The following is a 26,269-nucleotide window of genomic DNA, read 5'->3' on the forward strand; positions in this document are numbered from 1 at the left end:
AGAGGGGCAAGTATGAAGTCTGTTGGGGATGAGAGAGCTTGGGAAGTGAGTCAGTTGTTGTTCGCTGATGATACAGCGCTGGTGGCTGATTCATGTGAGAAACTGCAGAAGCTGGTGACTGAGTTTGGTAAAGTGTGTGGAAGAAGAAAGTTAAGAGTAAATGTGAATAAGAGCAAGGTTATTAGGTACAGTAGGGTTGAGGGTCAAGTCAATTGGGAGGTGAGTTTGAATGGAGAAAAACTGGAGGAAGTGAGGTGTTTTAGATATCTGGGAGTGGATCTGTCAGCGGATGGAACCATGGAAGCGGAAGTGGATCATAGGGTGGGGGAGGGGGCGAAAATTTTGGGAGCCTTGAAAAATGTGTGGAAGTCGAGAACAGTATCTCGGAAAGCAAAAATGGGTATGTTTGAAGGAATAGTGGTTCCAACAATGTTGTATGGTTGCGAGGCGTGGGCTATGGATAGAGTTGTGCGCAGGAGGATGGATGTGCTGGAAATGAGATGTTTGAGGACAATGTGTGGTGTGAGGTGGTTTGATCGAGTAAGTAACGTAAGGGTAAGAGAGATGTGTGGAAATAAAAAGAGCGTGGTTGAGAGAGCAGAAGAGGGTGTTTTGAAATGGTTTGGTCACATGGAGAGAATGAGTGAGGAAAGATTGACCAAGAGGATATATGTGTCGGAGGTGGAGGGAACGAGGAGAAGAGGGAGACCAAATTGGAGGTGGAAAGATGGAGTGAAAAAGATTTTGTGTGATCGGGGCCTGAACATGCAGGAGGGTGTAAGGAGGGCAAGGAATAGAGTGAATTGGAGCGATGTGGTATACAGGGGTTGACGTGCTGTCAGTGGAGTGAATCAGGGCATGTGAAGCGTCTGGGGTAAACCATGGAAAGGTGTGTAGGTATGTATATTTGCGTGTGTGGACGTGTGTATGTACATGTGTATGGGGGAGGGGTTGGGCCATTTCTTTCGTCTGTTTCCTTGCCCTACCTCGCAAACGCGGGAGACAGCGACAAAGTATAAAAAAAAAAAAAAAAAAAAAAAAAAAAAAATATATATATTATCCCTGGGGATAGGGGTGAAAGAATACTTCCCACCCATTCCTCGCGTGTCGTAGAAGGCGACTAGAGGGGACGGGAGCGGGGGGCCAGAAATCCTCCTCTCCTTGTAATTTTAACTTTCTAGAATGGGAAACAGAAGAAGGAGTCACGCGGGGAGTGCTCATCCTCCTCGAAGGCTCAGACTGGGGTGTCTAAATGTTTGTGGATGTAACCAAGCTGTGAAAAATGGAGAGATAGGTAGTATGTTTGAGGAAAGGAACCTGGATGTTTTGGCTCTGAGTGAAACAAAGCTCAAGGGTAAAGGGGAAGAGTGGTTTGGGAATGTCTTGGGAGTAAAGTCAGGGGTTAGTGAGAGAACAAGAGCAAGGGATGGAGTAGCAGTACTCCTGAAACAGGAGTTGTGGGAGTATGTGATAGAATGTAAGAAAGTAAATTCTCGATTAATACGGGTAAAACTGAAAGTTGATGGAGAGAGATGGGTGATTATTGGTGCATATGCACCTGGACATGAGAAGAAAGATCATGAGAGGCAAGTGTTTTGGGAGCAGCTGAATGAGTGTGTTAGTGGTTTTGATGCACGAGACCGGGTTATAGTGATGGGTGATTTGAATGCAAAGGTGAATAATGTGGCAGTTGAGGGAATAATTGGTATACATGGGGTGTTCAGTGTTGTAAATGGAAATGGTGAAGAGCTTGTAGATTTATGTGCTGAAAAAGGACTGGTGATTGGGAATATCTGGTTTAAAAAGCGAGATATACATAAGTATACGTATGTAAGTAGGAGAGATGGCCAGAGAGCGTTATTGGATTACGTGTTAATTGACAGGCGCGCGAAAGAGAGACTTTTGGATGTTAATGTTCTGAGAGGTGCAACTGGAGGGATGTCTGATCATTATCTTGTGGAGGCTAAGGTGAAGATTTGTATGGGTTTTCAGAAAAGAAGAGTGAATGTTGGGGTGAAGAGGGTGGTGAGAGTAAGTGAGCTTGGGAAGGAGACTTGTGTGAGGAAGTACCAGGAGAGACTGAGTACAGAATGGAGAAAGGTGAGAACAATGGAAGTAAGGGGAGTAGGGGAGGAATGGGATGTATTTAGGGAATCAGTGATGGATTGCGCAAAAGATGCTTGTGGCATGAGAAGAGTGGGAGGTGGGTTGATTAGAAAGGGTAGTGAGTTGTGGGATGAAGAAGTAAGATTATTAGTGAAAGAGAAGAGAGAGACATTTGGACGATTTTTGCAGGGAAAAAATGCAATTGAGTGGGAGATGTATAAAAGAAAGAGACAGGAGGTCAAGAGAAAGGTGCAAGAGGTAAATGAAGTGCGTAACACAAGGGAGCAAATGGGAACTTCAGTGAAGGGCGCAAATGGGGAGGTGATAACAAGTAGTGGTGATGTGAGAAGGAGATGGAGTGAGTATTTAAAAGGTTTGTTGAATGTGTTTGATGATAGAGTGGCAGATATAGGGTGTTTTGGTCGAGGTGGTGTGCAAAGTGAGAGGGTTAGGGAAAATGATTTGATAAACAGAGAAGAGATAGTAAAAGCTTTGCGGAAGATGAAAGCCGGCAAGGCAACAGGTTTGGATGGTACTGCAGTGGAATTTATTAAAAAAGGGGGTGACTGTATTGTTGACTGGTTGGTAAGGTTATTTAATGTATGTATGACTCATGGTGAGGTGCCTGAGGATTGGCGGAATGCGTGCATAGTGCCATTGTACAAAGGCAAAGGGGATAAGAGTGAGTGCTCAAATTACAGAGGTATAAGTTTGTTGAGTATTCCTGGTAAATTATATGGGAGGGTATTGATTGAGAGGGTGAAGGCATGTACAGAGCATCAGATTGGGGAAGAGAAGTGTGGTTTCAGAAGTGGTAGAGGATGTGTGGATCAGGTGTTTGCTTTGAAGAATGTATGTGAGAAATACTTAGAAAAGCAAATGGATTTGTATGTAGCATTTATGGATCTGGAGAAGGCATATGATAGAGTTGATAGAGATGCTCTGTGGAAGGTATTAAGAATATATGGTGTGGGAGGCAAGTTGTTAGAAGCAGTGAAAAGTCTTTATCGAGGATGTAAGGCATGTGTACGTGTAGGAAGAGAGGAAAGTGATTGGTTCTCAGTGAATGTTGGTTTGCGGCAGGGGTGTCTGATGTCTCTATGGTTGTTTAATTTGTTTATGGATGGGATTGTTAGGGAGGTGAATGCAAGAGTTTTGGAAAGAGGGGCAAGTATGAAGTCTGTTGTGGATGAGAGAGCTTAGGAAGTGAGTCAGTTGTTGTTCGCTGATGATACAGCGCTGGTGGCTGATTCATGTGAGAAACTGCAGAAGCTGGTGACTGATTTTGGTAAAGTGTGTGAGAGAAGAAAGTTAAGAGTAAATGTGAATAAGAGCAAGGTTATTAGGTACAGTAGGGTTGAGGGTCAAGTCAACTGGGAGGTAAGTTTGAATAGAGAAAAACTGGAGGAAGTAAAGTGTTTTAGATATCTGGGAGTGGATCTGGCAGCGGATGGAACCATGGAAGCGGAAGTGGATCATAGGGTGGGGGAGGGGGCGAGAATCCTGGGAGCCTTGAAGAATGTGTGGAAGTCGAGAACATTATCCCGGAAAGCAAAAATGGGTATGTTTGAAGGAATAGTGGTTCCAACAATGTTGTATGGTTGCGAGGCGTGGGCTATGGATAGAGCTGTGCGTAGGAGGGTGGATGTGCTGGAAATGAGATGTTTGAGGACAATGTGTGGTGTGAGGTGGTTTGATCGAGTATGTAACGTAAGGGTAAGAGAGATGTGTGGAAATAAAAAGAGCGTGGTTGAGAGAGCAGATGAGGGTGTTTTGAAATGGTTTGGGCACATGGAGAGAATGAGTTGAGGAAAGATTGACCAAGAGGATATATGGGTCGGAGGTGGAGGGAACGAAGAGAAGCGGGAGACCAAATTGGAGGTGGAAAGATGGAGTGAAAAGGATTTTGTGTGATCGGGGCCTGAACATGCAGGAGGGTGAAAGGAGGGCAAGGAATAGAGTGAATTGGATCGATGTGGTATACCGGGATTGACGTGCTGTCAGTGGATTGAATCAGGGCATGTGAAGCGTCTGGGGTAAACCATGGAAAGCTGTGTAGGTATGTATATTTGCGTGTGTGGACGTGTATGTATATACATGTGTATGGGGGTGGGTTGGGCCATTTCTATCGTCTGTTTCCTTGCGCTACCTCGCAAACGCGGGAGACAGCGACAAAGCAAAAAAAGAAAAAAAGAATATATATATTATTTTTTTTTATCATACTTGTCTCTGTCTTTCGCGTCAGCGAAGAGTGCAAGGAAACACACGAAAGAATGTTCCAACTGACCCACATACACATGTACATACATACACGTCCACACACTCACAAAAAAAATACCCATACATTCCAACGTATACATATATATACATACACAGACATATACATATATAGATATGAACATAATTCATACTTGCTGCCTTTATTCATTTCCGTCGCTACGCCTCCACACATGAAATGACAACCCCCCCCCCTCCGCATGCGCGCAAGGTAGCACTAAGAAAAGACAACAAACGCCACATTCCTTCAAACTCAGTCTCTAGCTGTCATGTATAATGCATCGAAACCACAGCTCCCTTTCCACATCCAGGCCCCATAAAACTTTTCATGGTTTACCCCAGACGCTTCACATGCCCTGGTTCAATCCATTGACAGCACGTCTACCCCAGTATACCACATCGTTCCAATTCACTCTATTCCTTGCACGCCTTTCATCCTCCTGCATGTTCAGGCCCCGATCACTAAAAATCTTTTTCACTATCTTTCCACTTCCAATTTGGTCTCACTTCTCCTCGTTCCCTCCACCTCTGACACATATATCCTCTTGTTCAATCTTTTCTCACTCATTCTTTCCATGTGACCAAACCATTTCAATACACCCTCTTCTGCTCTCTCAACCACATTCTTTTTATCACCACACATCTCTTTTACCCTTTCATTACTTACTCGATCAAACCACCTCATACCATATATTGTCCTCAAACATTTCATTTCCAACTCATTCACCCTCATCCACACAACTCTATCCATAGCCTACGCCTCGCAACCATATAACTATTACTTCAAACATACCCAATATTGCTTTCCGAGAAAATGATCTCGCCGTCCATACATTTTTCAACGCTCCCAGAACTTTCACCCCCTCTCCCATACTGTGACTCACTGCCACTTCCAAGGTTCCATCCGCGGCCAAATCCACTCCCACGTATCTAAAACATGTCACTTCCTCCAGTTTTTTTCCAGTCAAACCTACCTCCCATTTGACTTGTCCCTCAACCATATTGTACCTAATAACTTTGCTCTTAATCATATTTACTCTCAGCTTTCTTCTTTCACACACTTTGTCAAATTCAGTCGCCAGCTTCTGGTTTTCACACGAATCAGCCACAAATGCTGTATCATCAGCTAACAACAACTAACTCACTTCCCAAGCACTCTCATCCACAACAGATTGCATACTTGCCCCTCTCTCCAAAACTCTTGCATTCACCTCCCTAACAACCCCATCCATAAACAAATTAAACAACCATGGAGACATCACACACCCCTGCCGCAAACCGACATGCACTGAAAACCAATCACTTCCCTCTCTTCCTACTCGTACACATGCCTTACATCCTCGATAAAAAGCTTTCACTGCTTTTAACAACTTGCCTCCCACACCATATATACTTAATACCTTCCACAGAGCATCTCTATCAACTCTATCATATGCCTTTTCCAGATCCATAAATGCTACAAACAAATTCATTTGCTTTTCTAAGTATTACTCACATATATTCTTCAAAGCAGACACCTGATCCACACATCCTCTACCACTTCTGAAACCACATTGCTCTTCCCCAATCTGATGCTCTGTACATGCCTTCTCCCTCTCAATCAGTACCCTCCCATGCAATTTCCCAGGAATACTCAACAAACTTATACCTCTGTAATTTGAACACTCACCTTTATCCCCTCTGCCTTCGTACAATGGCACTATGCATGCATTCCGCCAATCCTCAGGCACTTCACAATGACCCATACAAACATTGAATATCCTCATCAACCAGTCAACAATACAGTCAACCCCTTTTTTAATTATTCTACTGCAATACTATCCAAACCCGCCGCCTTGCCGGCTTTCATCTTCCGCAAGGCTTTCACTACCTCTTCTATGTTTACCAAATCATTCTCCCTGACCCTCTCACTTCGCACACCACCTCGACCAAAACACCCTATGTCTGCCACTCTGTTATCTAACACATTCAGCAAACCTTCAAATTACTCACTCCATCTCCTCACATTACCACTACTTAGCCCCCTTCACCGATGTTCCCATTTGTTCTCTCGTCTTTCGTACTTTATTTGCTTCCTTCTAAAAAATCTTTTCATTTTCCCTAAAATTTAATGATACTTTCTCACACCAACTCTCATTTGACCTCTTTTTCACCTCTAGCACCTTTCTCTTGACCTCCTGCCTCTTTCTTTTATATATCTCCCAGTTATTTGCACTATTTCCCTGCAAAAATCGTCCAAATGCCTCTCTCTTCTCTTTCACTAATAATCTTACTTCTTCATCCTACCACTCACTTCTTTTTCTAATCTACCCACTACCCACGCTTCTCATACCACAAGCATCTTCTGCGCAAGCCATCACTGCTTCTCGAAATACATCCCATTCCTTCCTCACTCCACTTACGTCCTTAGCTTTCTCCTTTTTCCATTCTGTACTCAGTATCCCCTGGTACTTCCTCACACACTTCTCCTTCCCAAGCTCACTTACTCTCAACACTCTCTTCACCCCAACATTCTGTCTTCTTTTCTGAAAACCCATACAAATCTTCACCTTTGGCTCCACAAGATAATGATCAGACATCCCTCCAGTTGCATCTCTCAGCACATTAACATCCAAAAGTCTCTCTTTCACGCACCTATCAATTAACACTTAGTCCAATACCGCTCTCTGGCCATCTCTCCTACTTACATACGTATACTTATGTATATCTCTCTTTTTAACCAAGTGTACCCGATCACCAGTCCTTTTTCAGCACACAAATCTACAAGCTCTTCAACATTTCCCTTTACAACACTGAACACCCCATTTATACCAATTATTCCCTCAACTGCCACATTACTCACCTTTGCATTCAAATCACCCATCACTATAACCCGGTCTCGTGCATCAAAACTACTAACAAACTAACTCAGCTGCTCCCAAAATACTTGCATCTCATAATCTTTCTTCTCATGCCCAGGTGCATAGGCACCAATATCGCCAATCTCTCTCCATCCACTTTCAGTTTTTCCCATATCAATCTAGTTTACTGTCTTACACTCTAGCACATACTCCCACAACTCCTGTTTCAGGAATAGTGCTGCTCCTTCCTTTGGTTTTGTCCTTTCACCAACCCCTGACTTTACTCCCAAAACATTCCCAAACCACTCTTCCCCTTTAACCTTGAGCTTCGTTTCACTCAGAACCAAAACATCCAGATTCCTTTCTTCAAACATACTATCTCTCCTTTTTTCTCATCTTGGCTACATCTACACATTTAGACACCCCAATCTGAGCCTCCGAGGAGGATGAGCACTCCCCTCATGACTCCTTCTTCTCTTTCCCCTTTTAGAAAGTTAGAATACAATTAGGGGAGGATTTATAGCCCCCCTCCCCGCTCCCGTCACCTTTAATCGTCTTCTACGACACACAGGGAATGCGTTGGAAGTATTCTTTCTCCCCTATCCCCAGGGATAAGTGTTATTTATTCATTATGTTTAATTGATGTCTCCTGTGTCAGCGAGGTAGTGCAAGGAAACAGACGAAAGAATGGCCCAACCCACCCACATTCACGCACATGTACATGCCTATACCTTTCAACGTATACATACATATACATACACAGATATATACATACATACATATATAGATATTCATACTTGCTGCCTTCATCCATCTCGTCGCCACCCCGCCTCACATGAAATGGCACCCTCGTCTCCCCGTGCGCTCGCGAGGTAGCGCGAGAAAAAGACAACAAAGGCCACATTCGTTCACACTCAGTTTCTGTAATGCATCGAAACCACAGATCCCTAATAGTTTTATATGATGGAATTTAATAATAAAATTAATGATACTTAAAATGAACCAAATTAATCATATTCAAGAACAATCTAGTTTATGAACTTGATAGTTACTGAGGCAAAAAAACTCATGAAAAATATTACATACATTAATAAAATTTACTGCATGATTATATATAATAGCAATAAAAAATCTGTACTTGTCTTGTGGCTTTCGAACTTCTAAAAACTATCACGTGGCTCACATTTTTAGTAGGAGTGGCCACCCGTGCTATAAAATATTCAGTCGTTATGTATTGTCTTAAAAACTTATTCTAACATTCTTACTGACCCCAAGTAGATTTCTCATACTTCACATAAAACATTCTGCCACTCCCAATTCTTATTTCAAACCTTTGAAACAATAAAATATATTTAACTTTATTACAGTTTAATGACTAGAACAATTATAAACATATGGTTAAAAAACTATTTATTCATATTTATCAAACTTGATTGCCGTTTCCTGCATATATATGAAGATACAGCGCTGGTGGCTGATTCATGTGAGAAACTCCAGAAGTTGGTGACTGAGTTTGGTGAAGTGCGTGAAAGAAGAAAGTTGAGAGTAAATGTGAATAAGAGCAAGGTTATTAGGTACAGTAGGGTTGAGGGTCAGGTTAATTGGGAGGTAAATTTAAATGGAGAATTACTGGAGGAAGTGAAGTCTTTTAGATATGTGGGAGTGGATTTGGCAGCGGATGGAATCATGGAAGCGGAAGTGAATCATAGGGTGGGGAAGGGGGCGAAAATTCTGGGAGCCTTCAAGAATGTGTGGAAGTCGAGAACATTATCTCGGAAAGCAAAAATGGGTATGTTTGAAGGAATAGTGGTTCCAACAATGTTATATGGTTGCGAGGCGTGGGCTATGGATAGAGTTGTGCGGAGGAGGGTGGATGTGCTGGAAATGAGATGTTTGAGGACAATCTGTGGTGTGAGGTGGTTTGATCGAGTAAGTAATAATAAGGTAAGAGAGATGTGTGGTAATAAAAAGAGTGTGGTTGAGATAGCAGAAGAGGGTGTTTTGAAATGGTTTGGTCACATAGAGAGAATGAGTAAGGAAAGATTGACCAAGAGGATATATGTGTCAGAGGTGGAGGGAACGAGGATAAGTGGGAGACCAAATTGGAGGTGGAAAGACGGAGTGAAAAATATTTTCAGTGATCGGGGCCTAAACATGCAGGAGGGTGAAAGGCGTGCAAGGAATAGAGTGAATTGGAACGATGTGGTATACCGGGGTCGACGTGCTGTCAATGGATCGAACCAGGGCATGTGAAGTGTCTGGGGTAAACCACGGAGAGTTCTGTGGGGCCTGGATGTGGAGAGGGAGCTGTGGTTTCGGTGCATTATTACAGGACAGCTAGAGACTGAGTGTGAACGAATGTGGCCTTTGTTGTCTTTTCCTAGCGCTACCTCGCACATTTGAGGGTGAGGGGGTTGTTATTTCATGTGTGGTGAGGTGGCGATTGGAATGAATAAAGGCAGACAGTACGAATCATGTACATGAGTACATATGTATATATCTGTGTGTGTATACATATGTATACGTTGAGGTGTACATGTATGTATATTTGCGTATGTGGACGTGTGTGTATATACATGTGTATGTGGGTGGCTTGGGCCATTGTTTCGTCTGTTTCCTTGCGCTACCTCGCTAACACGGGAGACAGCCACATAGCAAAACAAATATATATATATATATATATATATATATATATATATATATATATATATATATATATATATATATATATATATATATATATATATATATATGGGGAGTGGGGGAGGAATGGGATGTATTTAGGGAAGCAGTGATGGCTTGCGCAAAAGATGCTTGTGGCATGAGAAGCGTGGGAGGTGGGTTGATTAGAAAGGGTAGTGAGTGGTGGGATGAAGAAGTATGATTATTAGTGAAAGAGAAGAGAGAGGCATTTCGACGATTTTTGCAGGGAAAAAATGCAATTGAGTGGGAGATGTATAAAAGAAAGTCAAGGGTCAAGTCAATTGGGAGGTGAGTTTGAATGGAAAAAAACTGGAGGAAGTAAAGTGTTTTAGATAGCTGGGAGTGGATCTGGCAGCGGATGGAACCATGGAAGCGGAAGTGGATCATAGGGTGGGGGAGGGGGCGAAAATTCTGGGAGCCTTGAAGAATGTGTGGAAGTCGAGAACATTATCTCGGAAAGCAAAAATGGGTATGTTTGAAGGAATAGTGGTTCCAACAATGTTGTATGGTTGCGAGGCGTGGGCTATGGATAGAGTTGTGCGCAGGAGGATGGATGTGCTGGAAATGAGATGTTTGAGGACAATGTGTGGTGTGAGGTGGTTTGATCGAGTAAGTAACGTAAGGGTAAGAGAGATGTGTGGAAATAAAAAGAGCGTGGTTGAGAGAGCAGAAGAGGGTGTTTTGAAATGGTTCGGGCACATGGAGAGAATGAGTGAGGAAAGATTGACCAAGAGAATATATGTGTCGGAGGTGGAGGGAACGAGGAGAAGAGGGAGACCAAATTGGAGGTGGAAAGATGGAGTGAAAAAGATTTTGTGTGATCGGGGCCTGAACATGCAGGAGGGTGAAAGGAGGGCAAGGAATAGAGTGAATTGGAGCGATGTGGTATACCAGGGTTGACGTGCTGTCAGTGGATTGAATCAAGGCATGTGAAGCGTCTGCTGTAAACCATGGAAAGTATGTGATAAAATGTAAGAAAGTAAATTCTCGATTAATATGGGTAAAACTGAAAGTTGATGGAGAGAGGTGGGTGATTATTGGTGCATATGCACCTGGGCATGAGAAGAAAGATCATGAAAGGCAAGTGTTTTGGGAGCAGCTGAATGAGTGTGTTACTGGTTTTGATGCACGAGACCGGGTTATAGTGATGGGTGATTTGAATGCAAAGGTGAGTAATGTGGCAGTTGAGGGAATAATTGGTATACATGGGGTGTTCAGTGTTGTAAATGGAAATGGTGAAGAGCTTGTAGATTTATGTGCTGAAAAATGACTGATGATTGGGAATACCTGGTTTAAAAAGCGAGATATACATAAGTATACTTATGTAAGTAGGAGAGATGGCCAGAGAGCGTTATTGGATTACGTGTTAATTGACAGGCGTGCGAAAGAGAGACTTTTGGATGTTAATGTTCTGAGAGGTGCAACTGGAGGGATGTCTGATCATTATCTTGTGGAGGCTAAGGTGAAGATTTGTATGGGTTTTCAGAAAAGAAGAGTGAATGTTGGGGTGAAGAGGGTGGTGAGAGTAAGTGAGCTTGGGAAGGAGACCTGTGTGAGGAAGTACCAGGAGAGACTGAGTACAGAATGGAAAAAGGTGAGAACAATGGAAGTAAGGGGAGTGGGGGAGGAATGGGATGTATTTAGGGAATCAGGGATGGATTGCGCAAAAGATGCTTGTGGCATGAGAAGAGTGGGAGGTGGGTTGATTAGAAAGGGTAGTGAGTGGTGGGATGAAGAAGTAAGAGTATTAGTGAAAGAGAAGAGAGAGGCATTTGGACGATTTTTGCAGGGAAAAAATGCAATTGAGTGGGAGATGTATAAAAGAAAGAGACAGGAGGTCAAGAGAAAGGTGCAAGAGGTGAAAAAAAGGGCAAATGAGAGTTGGGGTGAGAGAGTATCATTAAATTTTAGGGAGAATAAAAAGATGTTCTGGAAGGAGGTAAATAAAGTGCGTAAGACAAGGGAGCAAATGGGAACTTCAGTGAAGGGCGTAAATGGGGAGGTGATAACAAGTAGTGGTGATGTGAGAAGGAGATGGAGTGAGTATTAAAAGGTTTGTTGAATGTGTTTGATGATAGAGTGGCAGATATAGGATGTTTTGGTCGAGGTGGTGTGCAAAGTGAGAGGGTTAGGGAAAATGATTTGGTAAACAGAGAAGAGATAGTGAAAGCTTTGCGGAAGGTGAAAGCCGGCAAGGCAACAGGTTTGGATGGTATTGCAGTGGAATTTATTAAAAAAAGGTGGTGACTGTATTATTGACTGGTTGGTAAGGTTATTTAATGTATGTATGACTCATGGTGAGGTTGCCTGAGGATTGGCGGAATGCGTGCATAGTGCCATTGTACAAAGGCAAAGGGGATAAGAGTGAGTGCTCAAATTACAGAGGTATAAGTTTGTTGAGTATTCCTGGTAAATTATATGGGAGGATATTGATTGAGAGGGTGAAGGCATGTACAGAGCATCAGATTGGGGAAGAGCAGTGTGGTTTCAGAAGTGGTAGAGGATGTGTGGATCAGGTGTTTGCTTTGAAGAATGTATGTGAGAAATACTTAGAAAAGCAAATGGATTTGTATGTAACATTTATGGATCTGGAGAAGGCATATGATAGAGTTGATAGAGATGCTCTGTGGAAGGTATTAAGAATATATGGTGTGGGAGGCAAGTTGTCTGAAGCAGTGAAAAGTTTTTATCGAGAATGTAAGGCATGTGTACGTGTAGGAAGAGAGGAAAGTGATTGGTTCTCAGTGAATGTAGGTTTGCGGCAGGGGTGTGTGATGTCTCCATGGTTGTTTAATTTGTTTATGGATGGGGTTGTTAGGGAGGTAAATGCAAGAGTTTTGGAAAGAGGGGCATGTATACAGTCTGTTGGGGATGAGAGAGCTTGGGAAGTAAGTCAGTTGTTGTTTGCTGATGATATATATATATATATATATATATATATATATATATATATATATATATATATATATATATATATATATATATATATATATATATATATATATATATATATATATATATATATATATATATATATATATATATATATATATATATATATATATATATATATATATATATTATATATATATATATATATATATATATATATATATATATATATATATATATATATATATATATATATATATATATATATATATATATATATATATATATATATATATATATATATATATATATATATATATATATATATATATATATATATATATTCATATATATATATATATATATATATATATATATATATATATATATATATATATATATATATATATATATATATATATATATATATATATATATATATATATATATATATATATATATATATATATATATATATATATATATATATATATACATATATATGAATATATATATATATATATATATATATATATATATATATATATATATATATATATATATATATATATATATATATATATATATATATATATATATATATATATATATATATATATATATATATATATATATATATATTTATAACGTTTAACTTGACAAGAAAATGTAATTCCGCTAAGCATTTTCTTAAGTTTTCACCGACTTCCCGCTGCTCCACATTAGCCTTCTACTTTCCCCGTTACCGCTGTCATTAATACCATTTATTTCTGGCGTTTTTCTCAGAGTATGCCTGAATTTATGAAATATTTGTGTAAATAATGCAGCATTCACTGCGTCTAACGGTAACTTATTCCAGTGCTCAACACGCCTATAAGAAAAGAAGCCTTTTCCCACGTCCATATTACATCTCTTAGCTCTGAGAATATTCCATTTGTCCTGGTAACCGTATTTTCTTGTATCTCGAGGTGTTTGTGATTTACTTTATCGAACTCGTTCAAATTTTGAACACTTAGATAAAATCACCGCTAAGTTTACGTTTTTTGAGAGAAAAGAGACCCAGTCGTTTTAGCCTCTCTTCGTATGCCAGATTTTTAAGGGATGGGATCAATTTTGTCGCACATCTTTGTACTTGCTCTAATTTTTCCTCGTCTTTTTCATAGTTTGGGGATCAAAACTGGATTGCATATTCAAGGTGTAATCTTACTAGAGTGTGAGAATTGTTTCTGATGTCTCGTAATGTATGTTTTGGCTGCCTTTTTTACTTGCTGCTAATGACATCTCCAAGGTCCTTTTCTTCATTTATTTTAGTTAGAGAGTTTCCGAATAGTTTGAGGTCGTAACGTATATTCTTGTTTTTAAAGTGCATAACTTTACACTTGTCTACATTAAACTTCATTTGCCATCTGTCTGACCACTCTGCTAGTAAGTTAAGATCTCTGAATAATTTCGCAGTCCAGCCTGTTTACAGCTCTACCTCCTAGTTTAGTAGCGCTAACAAATTTAGAGATCTTAGATATGAGCCGAGTTCCAGATTATTTATGTATATCATGAGATGAATTGGGCCGGCCTAGGATCGACCTCTGTGGCACACCATTCGTTACGTTTAGCCAGTCTGAGGCTTCGACGTTTAATACTACACGCTGGTATCTTCCGGGAAGCCAGTCTCTGATTCATGTACAGAGTTCTTCAAGGATTCCGTGTGCTTTGAGTTTATGTAAAAGTTTTTTGAGGTACTTTATCGAAAGCCTTTTGGATATCTAAATATACTTCATCAGACGACAATCTTTCGTCCCAATTCTGATAAATAACATGAAACAATTCCAGCCACTTTCTCTGGCAGGATCTTCTATTGCGGAAATCGTGTTGGCTGTCTGATATGATTTTGTGTTCTAGAACCGTGACAATCTTATCTGGTATCATTTTTCCATCGATTTATCTAACACTAACGTGAAGTTAAGTGGATAGTAGCTCAAGGCACAGTTTTTGTCTCCTTTATGATATAGAGGAGTAACATTTGCTAGTTTCCAGTCAGGTGGCACCCGACCATCCGATCAAGATTTGTTGAAAATCTATATTATGGGGTATATTACCTTCATCTGACCTCTTTTAAAAATCTGGAGCTAAGTTATCTGAGCCGTTGGATTTGTTAGGATTCAATTGGTCCAGGTATTTAAGTACTTCAGAGCTCATTATTTCTCTAACCTTCAACTCTTCTTCATCAGATCCTTGAAACATTTTCACTGGTTGTGTTATTCGAGATGTTTCTTCAATTGTGAATGCAGAGTTAAAAGAATAATCTAGCATAGTAACCATTTCCTTGTCGTCAGTAGTTAGTGTGTCATGTGCGTTTCGTAATGGTCCAATTCCTTCTTTCACACTCAGATTCCCCCATCCCCTCACCTCCGCACCGACCCACATCCCACAGATAACCACTCACCCTCCTCCACACTCCCAGTTCCTTCGTTAGCTCGACGGTGATTTGCTCTCCTGAATAGGTTGTCTCTATAGAAAAAAGGCTTACTATTCTCATCCAGTACTCTGCCAAGGTAGGCTTTCCATACTCCACTAAAGTGAAGACCATCCCCGGCGTACAGAGATCTACTATGACTAAAATGGCTCTATAGTGATGATGATTATTGGGCTCTCCTTGTATAATAAAAAAAGCGTAGGAGAAATTAGGATCGTTTATCATGTTCCCCAAGATAAACATTGAAAATCAATTCACTATCTTACTTCATGATTCATCTCACTTCCTTCTCCTCTCAAGAATTACGATGCCACCACATGGAGAAGACTGGCGAAAGTTCTTTGCGGCTTCAGACTCTGAGGTTTACAAAAAACTGGCGAAGCTTATGTTGATTGGTCCCACAATCGAGGATGGCCTTCAGATGGCTCAAGAGCTGCAGTAAGTTTGCACCATCAGTGAAATTATAGTAATTTTTACCCAATATAATTTAAGCTATCAAACTCATTAATACAGTATTTCAGACGCGAAAAGTAGAAAACACAATAGATCTATCACTTTGATATATATATATATATCCACCTGAGCATGATAAGAAAGATCATGAGAGGCAAGTGTTTTGTCCTCAAACATCTCATTTCCAGCACATACATGCTCCTGCGCACCACTCTATCCATAGAACACGCCTTGCAACCATACAACATTGTTGGAACCACTATTCCTTCAAACATACCCATTTTTGCTTTCCGAGATAATGTTCTCTACTTCCACACATTCTTCAAGGCTCCCAGAATTTTCGCCCCCTCCCCCATCCTATGATCCACTTCCGCTTCCATGGTTCCATCCGCTGCCAGATCCACTCCCAGATATCTAAAACACTTTACTTCCTCCAGTTTTTATCCATTCAAACTCACCTCCCAATTGACTTGACCCTCAACCCTACTGTACCTAATAACCTTGCTCTTATTCACATTTACTCTTAACTTTCTTCTTTCACACACTTTACCAAATTCAGTCACCAGCTTCTGCATATTTATATATATGTATATATATATATATATATATATATATATATATATATATATATATATATATATATATATATATATATATATATATATATATATATATATATATATATATATATATATATATATATATATATATATATATATATATATATTATATATATATATATATATATATATATATATATATATATATATATATATATATATATATATATATATATATATATATATATATATCCCTGGGGATAGGGGAGAAAGAATACTTCCCACGTATTCCCTGCGTGTCGCAGAAGGCGACTAAAAGGGGAGGGAGCGGGTGGCTAGAAATCCTCCCCTTTCTTGTTTTTTTTTAATTTTCCAAAAGAAGGAACAGAGAAGGGGGTCAGGTGAGGATATTCCCTCTAAGGCCCAGTTCTCTGTTCTTAACGCTACCTCGCTAACGCGGGAAATGGCAAATAGTATGAAAAAAAAAAAAAAAAAAATATATATATATATATATATATATATATATATATATATATATATATATATATATATATATATATATTTCTTTTCTTTCAAACTATTCGCCATTTCCCGCGTTAGCAAGGTAGCGTTAAGAACAGAGGACTGGGCCTCTAAGGGAATATCCTCACCTGGCCCCCTTCTCTGTTCCTTCTTTTGGAAAATTAAAAAAAAAACAAGAGGGGAGGATTTCCAGCCCCCCGCTCCCTCCCCTTTTAGTCGCCTTCTACGACACGCAGGGAATACGTGGGAAGTATTCTTTCTCCCCTATCCCCAGGGATAATATATATATATATATATATATATATATATATATATATATATATATATATATATATATATATATATATATATATATATATATATATATATGTATATATATATATATATATATATATATATATATATATATATATATATATATATATATATATATATACGTATATATATATATATATATATATATATATATATATATATATATATATATATATATATATATATATATATATATATATATATATATATATATACATATATATATATATATATATATATATATATATATACATATATATATATATTATTTATTTATTGATTTTGCTTTGTCGCTATCTCCCTCACTTGCGAGGTAGCGCAAGGAAACAGACGAAAGAAATGGCCCAACACACCCCCCATACACATGTATATACATACACGTCCACACACGCAAATATACATACCTATACATCTCATTGTACACATATATATACACAAACACACACATACATATATACCCATGCACACAATTCACACTGTCTGCCTTTATTCATTCCCATCGCCACTTCGCCATATATATGGAATACCATCCCCCTCCCCCTCATGTGTGCGAGGTAGCGCTAGGGAAAGACAAGAAAGGCCCCATTCATTCACACTCAATCTCTAGCTGTCATGCAATAATGACCGAAACCACAGTTCCCTTTCCACATCCAGGCCACAAGCAACTTTCCATGGTTTACCCCAGACGCTTCAAATGCCCTGATTCAATCCACTGACAGCACGTCAACCCATATATATATATGTTGGGGATGAGAGAGCTTGGGAAGTGAGTCCGTTGTTGTTCGCTGATGATACAGCGCTGGTGGCTGATTCATGTGAGAAACTGCAGAAGCTGGTGACTGAGTTTGGTAAAGTGTGTGAAAGAAGAAAGTTAAGAGTAAATGTGAATAAGAGCAAGGTTATTAGTTACAGTAGGGTTGAGGGTCAAGTCAATTGGGAGGTGAGTTTGAATGGAGAAAAACTGGAGGAAGTGAAGTGTTTTAGATATCTGGGAGTGGATCTGGCAGCGGATGGAACCATGGAAGCGGAAGTGGATCATAGGGTGGGGGAGGGGGCGAAAATTCTGGGAGCCTTGAAGAATGTGTGGAAGTCGAGAACATTATCTCGGAAAGCAAAAATGGGTATGTTTGAAGGAATAGTGGTTCCAACAATGTTGTATGGTTCCGAGGCGTGGACTATGGATAGAGTTGTGCGCAGGAGGATGGATGTGCTGGAAATGAGATGTTTGAGGACAATGTGTGGTGTGAGGTGGTTTGATCGAGTAAGTAACGTAAGGGTAAGAGAGATATGTGGAAATAAAAAGAGCGTGGTTGAGAGAGCAGAAGAGGGTGTTTTGAAATGGTTTGGTCACATGGAGAGAATGAGTGAGGAAAGATTGACCAAGAGGATATATGTGTCGGAGGTGGAGGGAACGAGGAGAAGAGGGAGACCAAATTGGAGGTGGAAAGATGGAGTGAAAAAGATTTTGTGTGATCGGGGCCTGAACATGCAGGAGGGTGAAAGGAGGGCAAAGAATAGAGTGAATTGGAACGATGTGGTATACCGGGGTTTACGTGCTGTCAGTGGATTGAATCAAGGCATGTGTATGGGGGTGGGTTGGGCCATTTCTTTCGTCTGTTTCCTTGCGCTACCTCGCAAACGCGGGAGACAGCGACAAAGCAAAAAAAAAAAAATATATATATATATATATATATATATATATATATATATATATATATATATATATATATATTACAGTCCCATAGCCTAGCGGTTAGTATTCCGGCCTTTTGCACTGGGGTCCCGGTTCTATGAAGGCGAGCGTTCATATGCACTTTATTCGTATATATATATATAATAAAAAGATGTTCTGGAAGGAGGTAAATAGGGTGCGTAAGACAAGGGAGCAAATGGGAACTTCAGTGAAGGGCGTAAATGGGGAGGTGATAACAAGTAGTGGTGATGTGAGAAGGAGATGGAATGAGTATTTTGAAGGTTTGTTGAATGTGTCTGATGACAGAGTGGCAGATATAGGGTGTTTGGGTCGAGGTGGTGTGCAAAGTGAGAGGGTTAGGGAAAATGATTTGGTAAACAGAGAAGAGGTAGTAAAAGCTTTGCGGAAGATGAAAGCCGGCAAGGCAGCAGGTTTGGATGGTATTGCAGTGGAATTTATTAAAAAAGGGGGTGACTGTATTGTTGACTGGTTGGTAAGGTTATTTAATGTATGTATGACTCATGGTGAGGTGCCTGAGGATTGGCGGAATGCTTGCATAGTGCCATTGTACAAAGGCAAAGGGGATAAGAGTGAGTGCTCAAATTACAGAGGTATAAGTTTGTTGAGTATTCCTGGTAAATTATATGGGAGGGTATTGATTGAGAGGGTGAAGGCATGTACAGAGCATCAGATTGGGGAAGAGCAGTGTGGTTTCAGAAGTGGTAGAGGATGTGTGGATCAGGTGTTTGCTTTGAAGAATGTATGTGAGAAATACTTAGAAAAGCAAATGGATTTGTATGTAGCATTTATGGATCTGGAGAAGGCATATGATAGAGTTGATAGAGATGCTCTGTGGAAGGTATTAAGAATATATGGTGTGGGAGGCAAGTTGTTAGAAGCAGTGAAAAGTTTTTATCGAGGATGTAAGGCATGTGTACGTGTAGGAAGAGAGGAAAGTGATTGGTTCTCAGTGAATGTAGGTTTGCGGCAGGGGTGTGTGATGTCTCCATGGTTGTTTAATTTGTTTATGGATGGGGTTGTTAGGGAGGTAAATGCAAGAGTTTTGGAAAGAGGGGCAAGTATGAAGTCTGTTGGGGATGAGAGAGCTTGGGAAGTGAGTCAGTTGTTGTTCGCTGATGATACAGCGCTGGTGGCGGATTCATGTGAGAAACTGCAGAAGCTGGTGACGGAGTTTGGTAAAGTGTGTGGAAGAAGAAAGTTAAGAGTAAATGTCAATAAGAGCAAGGTTATTATGTACAGTAGGGTTGAGGGTCAAGTCAATTGGGAGGTGAGTTTGAATGGAAAAAAACTGAAGGAAGTGAAGTGTTTTAGATATCTGGGAGTGGATCTGGCAGCGGATGGAACCATGGAAGCGGAAGTGGATCATAGGGTGGGGGAGGGGGCGAAAATTTTGGGAGCCTTGAAAAATGTGTGGAAGTCGAGAACATTATCCCGGAAAGCAAAAATGGGTATGTTTGAAGGAATAGTAGTTCCAACAATGTTGTATGGTTGCGAGGCGTGGGCTATGGATAGAGTTGTGCGCAGTTGTCCACACATTGTCCTCAAACATCTCATTTCCAGCACATCCATCCTCCTGCGCACAACTCTATCCATAGCCCATGCCTCGCAAACATTCAAAATTGTTGGAACCACTATTCATTCAAACATACCCATTTTTGCTTTCCGAGATAATGTTCTCGACTTCCACACATTCTTCAAGGCTCCCAGAATATTCGCCCCCTCCCCCACCCTATGATCCACTTCCGCTTCCATGGTTCCATCCGCTGCCAGATCCACTCCCAGATATCTAAAACACTTCACTTCCTTCAGTTTTTTTCCATTCAAACTCACCTCCCAATTGACTTGACCCTCAACCCTACTGTACCTAATAACCTTGCTCTTATTCACATTTACTCTTAACTTTCTTCTTTCACACACTTTACCAAACTCAGTCAACAGCTTCTGCAGTTTCTCAAATGAATCAGCCACCAGCGCTGTATCATCAGCGAACAACAACTGACTCACTTCCCAAGCTTTCTCATCCCCAACAGACTTCATACTTGCCCCTCTTTCCAAAACTCTTGCATTCACCTCCCTAACAACCCCATCCATAAACAAATTAAACAACCATGGAGACATCAAACACCCCTGCCGCAAACCTACATTCACTGAGAACCAATCACTTTCCTCTCTTCCTACACTTACACCTGCCTTACATCCTCGATAAAAACTTTTCACTGCTTCTAACAACTTGCCTCCCACACCATATATTCTTAATACCTTCCACAGAGCATCTCTATCAACTCTATCATATGCCTTCTCCAGATCCATAAATGCTACATACAAATCCATTTGCTTTTCTAAGTATTTCTCACATACATTCTTCAAAGCAAACACCTGATCCACACATCCTCTACCACTTCTGAAACCACACTGCTCTTCCCCAATCTGATGCTCTGTACATGTCTTCACCCTCTCAATCAATACCCTCCCATATAATTTACCAGGAATACTCAACAAACTTATACCTCTGTAATTTGAGCACTCACTCTTACCCCCTTTGCCTTTGTACAATGGCACTATGCACGCATTCCGCCAATCCTCAGGCACCTCACCATGAGTCATACATACATTAAATAACCTTACCAACAAGTCAACAATACAGTCACCCCCTTTTTTAATAAATTCCACTGCAATACCATCCAAACCTGCTGCCTTGCCGGCTTTCATCTTCCGCAAAGCTTTTACTACCTCTTCTCTGTTTACCAAATCATTTTCCCTAACCCTCTCACTTTGCACACCACCTCGACCAAAACACCCTATATCTGCCACTCTATCATCAAACACATTCAACAAACCTTCAAAATACTCACTCCATCTCCTTCTCACATCACCACTACTTGTTATCACCTCCCCATTTGCGCCCTTCACTGAAGTTCCAATTTGCTCCCTTGTCTTACGCACTTTATTTACCTCCTTCGAGAACATCTTTTTATTCTCCCTAAAATTTAATGATACTCTCTCACCCCAACTCTCATTTGCCCTTTTTTTCACCTCTTGCACATTTCTCTTGACCTCCTGTCTCTTTCTTTTATACATCTCCCACTCAATTGCATTTTTCCCTGCAAAAATCGTCCAAATGCCTCTCTCTTCTCTTTCACTAATACTCTTACTTCTTCATCCCACCACTCACTACCCTTTCTAATCAACCCACCTCCCACTCTTCTCATGCCAAAAGCATCTTTTGCGCAATCCATCACTGATTCCCTAAATACATCCTATTCCTCCCCCACTCCCCTTACTTCCATTGTTCTCACCTTTTTCCATTCTGTACTCAGTCTCTCCTGGTACATCTCCTCACACAAGTCTCCTTCCCAAGCTCACTTACTCTCACCACCTTCTTCACCCCAACATTCACTCTTCTTTTCTCAAAAACCCATACAAATCTTCACCTTAGCCTCCACAAGATAATGATCAGACATCCCTCCAGTTGCACCTCTCAGCACATTAACATCCAAAAGTCTCTCTTTCGCGCGCCTGTCAATTAACACGTAATCCAATAACGATCTCTGGCCATCTCTCCTACTTACATAAGTATACTTATGTATATCTCGCTTTTTAAACCAGGTATTCCCAATCATCAGTCCTTTTTCAGCACATAAATCTACAAGCTCTTCACCATTTCCATTTACAACACTGAACACCCCATGTATACCAATTATTCCCTCAACTGCCACATTACTCAAATGAGAGTTGGGGTGAGAGAGTATCATTAAATGTTAGGGAGAATAAAAAGATGTTCTGGAAGGAGGTAAATAAAGTGCGTAAGACAAGGGAGCAAATGGGAACTTCAGTGAAGGGCGCAAATGGGGAGGTGATAACAAGTAGTGGTGATGTGAGAAGGAGATGGAGTGAGTATTTTGAAGGTTTGTTGAATGTGTTTGATGATAGAGTGGCAGATATAGGGTGTTTTGGTCGAGGTGGTGTGCAAAGTGAGAGGGTTAGGGAAAATGATTTGGTAAACAGAGAAGAGGTAGTGAAAGCTTTGCGGAAGATGAAAGCCGGCAAGGCAGCAGGTTTGGATGGTATTGCAGTGGAATTTATTAAAAAAGAGGGTGACTGTATTGTTGACTGGTTGGTAAGGTTATTTAATGTATGTATGACTCATGGTGAGGTGCCTGAGGATTGGCGGAATGCGTGCATAGTGCCATTGTACAAAGGCAAAGGGGGTAAGAGTGAGTGCTCAAATTACAGAGGTATAAGTTTGTTGAGTATTCCTGGTAAATTATATGGGAGGGTATTGATTGAGAGGGTGAAGGCATGTACAGAGCATCAGATTGGGGAAGAGCAGTGTGGTTTCAGAAGTGGTAGAGGATGTGTGGATCAGGTGTTTGCTTTGAAGAATGTATGTGAGAAATACTTAGAAAAGCAAATGGATTTGTATGTAGCATTTATGGATCTGGAGAAGGCATATGATAGAGTTGATAGAGATGCTCTGTGGAAGGTATTAAGAATATATGGTGTGGGAGGAAAGTTGTTAGAAGCAGTGAAAAGTTTTTATCGAGGATGTAAGGCATGTGTACGTGTAGGAAGAGAGGAAAGTGATTGGTTCTCAGTGAATGTAGGTTTGCGGCAGGGGTGTGTGATGTCTCCATGGTTGTTTAATTTGTTTATGGATGGGGTTGTTAGGGAGGTAAATGCAAGAGTTTTGGAAAGAGGGGCAAGTATGAAGTCTGTTGGGGATGAGAGAGCTTGGGAAGTGAGTCAGTTGTTGTTCGCTGATGATACAGCGCTGGTGGCTGATTCATGTGAGAAACTGCAGAAGCTGGTGACTGAGTTTGGTAAAGTGTGTGGAAGAAGAAAGTTAAGAGTAAATGTGAATAAGAGCAAGGTTATTAGGTACAGTAGGGTTGAGGGTCAAGTCAATTGGGAGGTGAGTTTGAATGGAGAAAAACTGGAGGAAGTGAAGTGTTTTAGATATCTGGGAGTGGATCTGGCAGCGGATGGAACCATGGAAGCGGAAGTGGATCATAGGGTGGGGGAGGGGGCGAAAATTCTGGGGGCCTTGAAGAATGTGTGGAAGTCGAGAAGTCGGAAAGCAAAAATGGGTATGTTTGAAGGAATAGTGGTTCCAACAATGTTGTATGGTTTTGAGGCGTGGGCTATAGATAGAGTTGTGCGCAGGAGGATGGATGTGCTGGAAATGAGATGTTTGAGGACAATGTGTGGTGTGAGGTGGTTTGATCGAGTAAGTAACGTAAGGGTAAGAGAGATGTGTGGAAATAAAAAGAGCGTGGTTGAAAGAGCAGAAGAGGGTGTTTTGAAATGGTTTGGGCACATGGAGAGAATGAGTGAGGAAAGGTTGACCAAGAGGATATATGTGTCGGAGGTGGAGGGAACGAGGAGAAGTGGGAGACCAAATTGGAGGTGAAAAGATGGAGTGAAAAAGATTTTGTGTGATCGGGGCCTGAACATGCAGGAGGGTGAAAGGAGGGCAAGGAATTTAAGCACTCACTCTTATCCCCTTTGGCTTTGTACAATGGCACTATGCAAGCATTCTGCCAATCCACAGGCACCTCAACATGAATCATACATACATTAGATAACCATAACAACCAGGCAACAATAAAGTTACCCACTTTTTTAATAAACTCCACTGGAATACCATCCCAACCCGCTGCCTTGCCGACTTTCATCTTTCGCAGAGCTTCTACTACATCTTCTCTGTTTACCAAATCATTTTCCCTAGCCCTCTCACTTTGCACACCACCTCGACCAAAACACCCTATATCTGCCACTCTTTCGTCAAACACATTCAACAAACATTCAAAATGCTCACTCCATCTCCTCACATCACCAGTACTTGTTATCACCTCCCCATTAGCCCCCTTCACTGAAGTTCCCATTTCCTTCCTTATCTTACGCACTTTATTTACCTCCTTCCAAAACATCTTTTTATTCTCCCTAAAATTTAATGATACTCTCTCACTCCAACTCTCATTTGCCCTCTTTTTCAAGTATTGTACCTTTCTCTTGACCTCCTGCCTCCTTCTTTTATACATCTCCCACTCATTTGCATTTTTTCCCTGCAAAAATCGTCCAAATGCCTCTCTCTTCTCTTTCACTAATAATGTTACTTCTTCATCCCACCACTCACTACACTTTCTAATCAACCAACCTTCCACGCTTCTCATGAAACAAGCATCTTTTGCGGAAGCCATCACTGCTTCCCTAAATACAAACCATTCCTCCCCCCACTCCCCTTACCTCCTTTGTTCTCACCATTTTCCACTCTGTATTTAGTCTCTCCTAGTACACCTCACACAAGTCTCCTTCCCAAGCTCACTTACTCTCACCACTCTCTTCATCCCAACATTCTCCATTCTTTTCTGAAAACCCCTACAAATCTTCACCTTCGCCTACACAATATAGTGATCAGACATCCCTCCAGTTGCACCTCTCGGCACATTAACATCCAAAAGTCTCTCTTTCGCGCGCCTATCAATTAACAAGTAATCCAATAACGCTCTCTAGCCATCTCTCCTACTTAAATATGTATACTTATGTATATCTCGCTTTTCAAACCAGTTATTCCCAATCACCAGTCCTTTTTCAGCACATAAATCTACAAGCTCTTCACCATTTCCATTTACAACACTGAACACACCATGTATACCAATTATTCCCTCAACTGCCACATTACTCACCTTTGCATTCAAATACCCATCACTATAACCGGGTCTTGTACATGAAAGCCACTAACATACTCATTCAGCTGCTCTCAAAACACTTGCCTCTCATGATCTTTCTTCTCATGTCCAGGTGCATATGCACTAATAATCACCCATCTCTCTCCATCCACTTTCAGTTTCATCCATATCAATCTAGAATTTACTTTTTTACACTCTATCATATACTCCCACAACTCCTGTTTCAGAAGTAGTGCTACTCCTTCCCTTGCTCTCATCCTCTCATCAACCCCTGACTTTACTACCAAGACATTCCCAAACCACTCGTCCCCTTTACCCTTGAGCTTCATTTCACTCAGATCCAAAACATCCAGGTTCCTTTCCTCAAACATATCTACCTATCTCTCCTTTTTTCTCATCTTCGTTACATAGGAGGATATATATATATATATATATATATATATATATATATATATATATATATATATATGCAGGAGGGTGAAAGGCGGGTAAGGAATAGAGTGAATTGGATCGATGTGGTATACCGGGGTTGACATGCTGTCAATGGATTGAATCAGGATATGTGAAGCGTCTGGGGTAAACCATGGAAAGTTGTGTGGGGCCTGGATGTGGAAAGGGAGCTGTGGTTTTCGGCCATTATTGCATGATAGCTACAGACTGAGTGTGAAAGAATGGGGCCTTGCGCTACCTCGCACACATGAGGGGGGGGGATGGTATTCCATGTGTGG

The 26,269-nt window shown here is 40.6% G+C and overlaps 1 protein-coding gene across 1 annotated transcript in view; it reads left to right on the forward strand.

Moving 5' to 3' along the window:
* The window catches only part of LOC139753909 (uncharacterized), a 227,261-nt gene extending 211,531 nt beyond the window's left edge, over positions 1 to 15,730 (forward strand). The window contains 1 exon segment of the mRNA XM_071670867.1: positions 15,589 to 15,730. Coding sequence (XP_071526968.1) covers positions 15,589 to 15,730 — 142 coding nt within the window.
* Positions 15,731 to 26,269: the final 10,539 nt, after the last annotated feature.

This window comes from Panulirus ornatus, chromosome 16, assembly GCF_036320965.1.
Source record: "Panulirus ornatus isolate Po-2019 chromosome 16, ASM3632096v1, whole genome shotgun sequence".
Lineage (NCBI taxonomy): Eukaryota > Metazoa > Arthropoda > Malacostraca > Decapoda > Palinuridae > Panulirus > Panulirus ornatus.